Below are 6,401 nucleotides of genomic sequence, written 5' to 3'. Positions count from 1 at the left end.
CTATTTTTAAAAACAGTAATTCTGGAACAAGCAGATAATTTACAAGGCCGGCCTATGGTGAAAACACACGTTGTTCCCAGGCATTGCAAATCTTCGCTAGTCAGTTTTTTTGTTTTATTTTTAAGGTCCTGGACACCTCAAAGAATAAACGTAATTTTTCTCCATTCTAACACCTCTGGTTGTTCGTAATTCCAATACCCGACGCTGTACTGCAGACAACTCAAACGCCTCCTTTACAACTGGCCCATATACGAAGAAGTACGTTTCACAGAGTTTAGTGTGCGAACAGGTTTATTCTATGAATTCCAAAGTATTTTTCTCCCCTCCACCTGTCCTACACTATGTGAGAGCCAGCGCGGGCCTCTTTTCTTAGCGGAAGCCCCATCAGAAGTATACACTACGTCGCACGCATAACCTTAATTCCAACTCCAGCCGCGAGAGCCCACCAAAGGCCTCTTTCGACACCCCTCCCCTTTGAAGAAACTCCCGTCCCTTTTCGACAGAGGTATCGTCTATCACGTGACACAGACACTCCCGTAGAACGCTGCCAATCCAGCGCCTCCCCACCGCCGGAAGTGGTTTAGTCGCAGCGGCGAGCCGGGGGCGGGGCGCGAGGGAGCCGCTCAGTGCTTGCGCTGCGGGTGGAAGAGCGGATGGAGGAGGCCTTGCCTTAGCGCGGCCTGGCTGCTCTCGAGCGGCGTGAGGAGGAGCCTTCCCTTCCGGTGCAATATGTTCAAGAGAATGGCTGAGTTCGGGCCTGACTCTGGAGGGAGAGTAAAGGTGCGTGCATCGTTCGGGGCCCCGTGGGCGGGAGAGTGAAGTGCGCAACCCAACGGTTCTCCTTGGAAGCAAGGAAGAGCCGCTTTTTGTTTTTGCACTCCCGAAGTCAGCTACGCGTCTGGGTAGTTTCTGTGCCACCGTGATCTTTGAGGGCTGTTGCTGTGGTGTCTCCAGCAAGCCAGGGGCTGAAGATTTCCCAGAATAGCAAATTCTGTGTGACATTATTCTCCCTCCACAAACTCTGCCCTCTCCGGGCATTGGCAACCCTAGCTGTTTTAGAGGAGACCTAATCTAATGCTTAATTAAGTTACTGGACCAGTGGACTATGATATATATGCTGTTACTAGCGTTGTTTTATTTAACGTTGTGTTTTATGTATATTAATGGGCATTGCTTTGAAACAGCATTGAAAATGTGATGAAGAAATACATACAGATAGGAGTTAGACTTATTTTTAAAAATACTGCAGTTCTGATGAATGTGCGTCTGAGTACAATCCTAGATAAAGGCTCAAAGGCCACATTGGAGTCACACCACCTCCTGAGCAGTTTTGGGCCTCCCTCCCCACCAGGGTTGCATTGTAACTGTAGGATGCTCTTTTAAGAAAGCACCTTGGTGGAAATCAGACTATTTGGAGTGGACCTAATATGTACATTTTGACTTTGGGGTATTTGGATTCTAGTTTTAAACTGCATTTGGGGGGGTTCCCCCCCCCCCCAAATTATTCTCTTTTTTTCCCCAGACTTCTCCCATAAATTTTAGCAATAATTGTTGTAATTTTTCATCTAAGCTTGTGCTAAACAACATTTGGAATTGTTGGTGTTTCAAAGTTCTTACACAGCTTATAACTTTTGCAGATTTTTTAAATGCACACTAAGGAAAAGTACACATTCCACTTTCTCACCTTGCTAGCATCAGGGAGTAAGTCATTGTGACTCTTGAGTATATTATCTTGTCAAGGGAGTGTGGGTTTCATAATATATGATGGAAGAAAATTAGAACTTTCAACATTTTAGAGGGCATGTTCAGTGATAGGTCAGTTTTTATCATAAGTTGAGCTCTGCAGTTATTTTTCTTGGATGTATCTTGTTCAAAGGGTGTTACTATTGTGAAGCCCATAGTTTATGGGAATGTTGCACGCTATTTTGGGAAGAAACGCGAAGAGGATGGACACACACATCAGTGGACCGTGTATGTTAAACCCTATAGAAATGAGGTATGCAAAAAAGTTTTCAAGTCAAATTCATAGCTACACTACACTTGTTTTTATTTTGATATCGTGCTTGATTATGGGGCTGGAATCTATTCCGCCTCCTTCTTCCTTGGGCATAAAGGCACTTCCTTAAGAGGAAAATGATTTGTGAGAGTTCTACCCAGACTGCACACTGCATGTCCTACTTTTCCTTAACCTCACCCTCCACAGTCTCTTGGGAACTAGAACAGGAATGGAGGGACAGGAAAGATCTATTCTGTATACAAAATTTCCCTTGTGGTCACTGGGATTTAGTCCATGATGTATTAAATATGCAATAGTGCAATCTTAGAAACACTTTTCTCGAAGTAAGCCTATTGAATATTCCTGAGTAGAATTCTGAGCAGTCCTCTAATTTGAAATTAAGTATAGTAGTAGCTCCAAATAGGGAATTTGTATACAACAAAGAATAAAGGGATCATTGCTTAGGAAAACTGGGAAGTCTTGTAATATGATGTTGGCTGGCTAGAAATTCTCATTGGCTGAGATGCTTTTATTGCAATATGCTCAAGATGAATACATTTACAGTGCTATCCTGAGGGGGGAAGGGGCGATTGTGCTTTGCAGGAAACTGAAACGGTTCCCAGAAATGCCCTCTTTGGCACAGACTCCTGCAGTGGGGGAATGCTGGTGCTACTGCTGCGCTGGAACACAGGCAGTGCGCCTCCACGCAGCTCCTTAACATCACGCTGAAAGTCTCCGAGCCAGCGTAAATGTGACTCCAATGTGGTGTAAATGCCCCTTGCACCAGTGCAAGGGGCATTTACACCACATTGGAGTCACACCACCTCCTGAGCAGTTTTGGGCCTCCCTCCCCACCAGGGTTGCACTGTAACTGTAGGATGCTCTTTTAAGAAAGCACCTTGGTGGAAATCAGACACATACAAATGTTGCAAGAGCTAGAAGCTTAAAAACTGCTGATTCTATCTAAACAAATCAGGGTTGAACTGTTGGATGATGGGGACTAGGAAAGAACAACAAAACATTGTGAAGTGTTTAAAGAAGCTTTAAGTAATTGGTGGTTATATTTGTTCTAGGATATGTCTGCCTATGTAAAGAAAATTCAGTTTAAGTTACATGAAAGCTATGGTAATCCATTAAGAGGTACGGTTTATGTTTTATTAATAGAAACAAGCGTTTCATTACTTGTACCCTTGCAAAATTTAACTAACTATTCTTCTCTTTTAGTGGTAACTAAACCACCATATGAAATCACTGAAACCGGATGGGGTGAATTTGAAATTATCATTAAAATATTTTTTATTGATCCTAATGAGAGACCTGTAAGTATTCCAACAGGCCATTTTTCATATCTAATTGTACTGCAAAAGTCAAACTTTAGTAAAGCCTATTTGGAAAAGGGTGTCTGACTTGGATAGTTATTTTTGTGGAAGACTGTTGGGTTGGGGTGCTTTTTCTGTTTATGAGAACATCAGGTACATTCTGCTTAAATTCTGTATTTGAAGCAGTTATTAAATGCACACAAGCTTGACATGAGATAGTCTGGCATCCTTGTTAGGAAGAACTTGATTCAGTCTTGTTTATGAAATTCTTTAATTAGTACTTTATGCTGAGTCAGAGTGGAAGCACGGATTCAAGACAGCAGACAACAATCACATTTGCATTCATTAAAACATCAACATAAGCCCCCCTCTCTCTGTGTGTGTAGTTAGTATCAATAATAATAACCTTGAAAACATAATAGTTAAAAGGGCACTCTAGTAGTGATTCTTCACTTTAGTTTAGACTGGCTAAATGGAGGAATACTTCTTAATCAGAGCAAGATTTGTCCTGGAAGGGAATAATGGGGAGACTTAAGAGACAAGAGGTCTAATTTAGGTCCATCAAAAAGGACTGGGTAAAGAACCACAAGGGAAAGGGGATAACTGGAAATGGAAAGAAGAGGAAAAGGGGAGGGAGGGGAAAGAGAAGGAGAAGAAGGAAAAAGGAAAGGAGAAGTGACAGGGAGAAGGTTGTAATTCCTGACTTTTAATCAGTTAAATCCAAAAAATTAGTTGACTTATGTGATTTAGAAGGTAGGGGGGCTAAGAAGGTGGGGAAAGGGAATTATAGTATTTGAAAACAAGAAGAAAATAGTTATGTAATGGAGAAAATAACTCAAACTTTTATTCTCTCTATTGTTTCCAGGATGAGTTCAATAACTTGTAATATCAGAGGTTTGGGACAGTTATGATTAAGTAGAATGTTGACAGATACAAACTTGAAACCAGCATCTTCCTACCAAGTCAGCTGAAGTTGGAGAAAAATACCTATTGCAGAATAGAAAACAAAGGGCCCTCATTAGATTTTTTTTCAGTCCCATAATATTTTTCTTAGAGTGCTTCTCTACTATAAACCACTGCACCTACTGTGCAATTGTTGTCGTCATACAGTCTAAATAATGCCTCTGTATATTCAATAATTTCTCTGTTTTGCATAGGTGACTCTGTACCATTTGTTGAAGTTGTTTCAGTCTGATACTAATGCAATCCTGGGGAAGAAAACTGTAGTTTCTGAATTCTATGATGAGATGGTAAGGAAACAAAGCATAATGAAAAAGTTGCTTATCATAGCATAGAGTAGAAATGAGTTGCTTTTTGTCCTTTAGATTTTTCAGGATCCTACTGCAATGATGCAGCAACTCTTGACTACATCTCGTCAATTGACACTTGGTGCATATAAGCATGAAACAGAATGTAAGTCAGATTGAAGAATTTTTAAAGCTTCATGTGAGTCTGTATTTTAGATAGGCATTGATTTGAGGATCAACAGCAAAGTTCATAATTCTGCGTGTAGTCGCTGCAAAAAATGAGCAGGTCTCTAATCTAGCTTCATTTAAGTGAAAGATTTTAAAATTATGGCTTTTATTTTACAGTAAAATTTAACTTATTTTTTAGGGATAAGGGATTTGAAAACCTAGTTTGCCAAATTAATAATGTCCAGACAAAATCACCCCTGAATGTTCCATTAAACTGATTTCATGTTTTACGTTCAAAAGAAGATCTAGTAGGTCAGATTGTAATCACTGTGTTTTGTAAATATTTGAATATTGTGAATAAACATAACTTTTTTTCATTTAGTTGCCAATGTAGAAGTAAAAACTCGGGAGAAGCTAGAAGCTGCCAAAAAGAAAACCAGTTTTGAGATTGCTGAACTTAAAGAAAGATTAAAAGCAAGTCGTGAAACTATAAACTGCTTGAAAAATGAAATCAGGAAACTAGAAGATGATGATCAGTCCAAAGAGATATGATACCTGCAGTCCTTCTAAGGAAATAATCATGGAACTAATTATGGGTCTTCAGATTTTGTAGGGTCAACTGCATATTATGGTTTTAGGCATTTCTTTGCAAGGGGAGACCACTATGTGCCATTTGTTTTTAAGTAATATTTTCATAGTTCAAATGAAGGATGTTTTATCACTTATTTTAAATTAAACTATTACCTCCAAACTGAAAAACTTATTCTAAAGTGCATCTGAGGTGAAATGAAGAACATAAACATTCGTATTAACTCTTCACTGTGCCATATATGAAATCTGGCCACATGGTTGATGTTCTGATGTGATGTTTAGTAATATTGTTTGTTTCATGGGGTACTCAGCCATTGACCTAGATAAGTCTTTGGTGCATAGGTAAGTAAAGTAACTGTTCTGTTCCAAGCAAAGTTACGTTCTTGGCTTCAAAAGACTTCGATTTAAATGGTGCTGTAAGTTTCATGTATCTGAATCGTCTGATAAAAGTGTCTGTGGACAAGGAAGAATTGCTGTTGGATTTACACAGGTTACGCTTGGCAAATGATAAATCTTACAATTTTTGTGCTATGTGAATTGCATATACTAGCCTTTTTATTTGTTTTTTTAATTCTGTGAATAAAAGTATTTTGGGAATGAATAGCCTCATGTTGCATGGTTTAAATTTCTTTCTCACATGTATCTGTTCAGTACGAGAAAGTGATATGACTGCGTAGCAGCAGTAAGGATTTCTTAAATCACAAATCATTGTTGAGATTTATCATCTGGCAGTTTGGTTTGGACATTCCATTGCTAGTCTGTTTAGAAAAAGATCAGAAAGTGATCTTAATGCCTTTATTTCTCTAAATGAGAGGAAAACTAGCACTAGTTAAATCGGCAGATTGAATCAGACTGAAACCTGCCTAGAATCCCAACAACAAGCAGCAGACTATTGACATTTCATAGGGAGAAAACACAGACCCCTCCACTACTGTTAAACATTTGAATGCAATCTTTCTACCCGATGAGTCTCCCACGTGGTGGTGCAAATAAACCATTAAAATTAAAAACATTACAAAATAATGTAGTGAAAACACATAAATGACACTAGAACCAGGGAGGAGGGTTACTGACTATTAT

The 6,401-nt window shown here is 39.4% G+C and overlaps 1 protein-coding gene across 1 annotated transcript; it reads left to right on the top strand.

Annotated features, from left to right (window-relative positions):
• Positions 1–579: 579 nt before the first annotated feature.
• On the top strand, positions 580–5,922 carry YEATS4 (YEATS domain containing 4). Its single transcript, XM_048501405.1, has 7 exons — positions 580–780; positions 1,877–1,996; positions 3,070–3,136; positions 3,221–3,315; positions 4,473–4,565; positions 4,641–4,728; positions 5,113–5,922. The coding sequence occupies exons 1-7, from the start codon at positions 730–732 to the stop codon at positions 5,280–5,282; spliced, it is 684 nt and encodes a 227-aa protein (XP_048357362.1). The 5' UTR covers positions 580–729; the 3' UTR covers positions 5,283–5,922.
• Positions 5,923–6,401: the final 479 nt, after the last annotated feature.

Source organism: Sphaerodactylus townsendi, linkage group LG06 (genome assembly GCF_021028975.2).
Source record: "Sphaerodactylus townsendi isolate TG3544 linkage group LG06, MPM_Stown_v2.3, whole genome shotgun sequence".
NCBI classification, from domain to species: Eukaryota; Metazoa; Chordata; class Lepidosauria; order Squamata; family Sphaerodactylidae; genus Sphaerodactylus; species Sphaerodactylus townsendi.
This window is presented reverse-complemented; position numbering and strand designations above follow the sequence as displayed.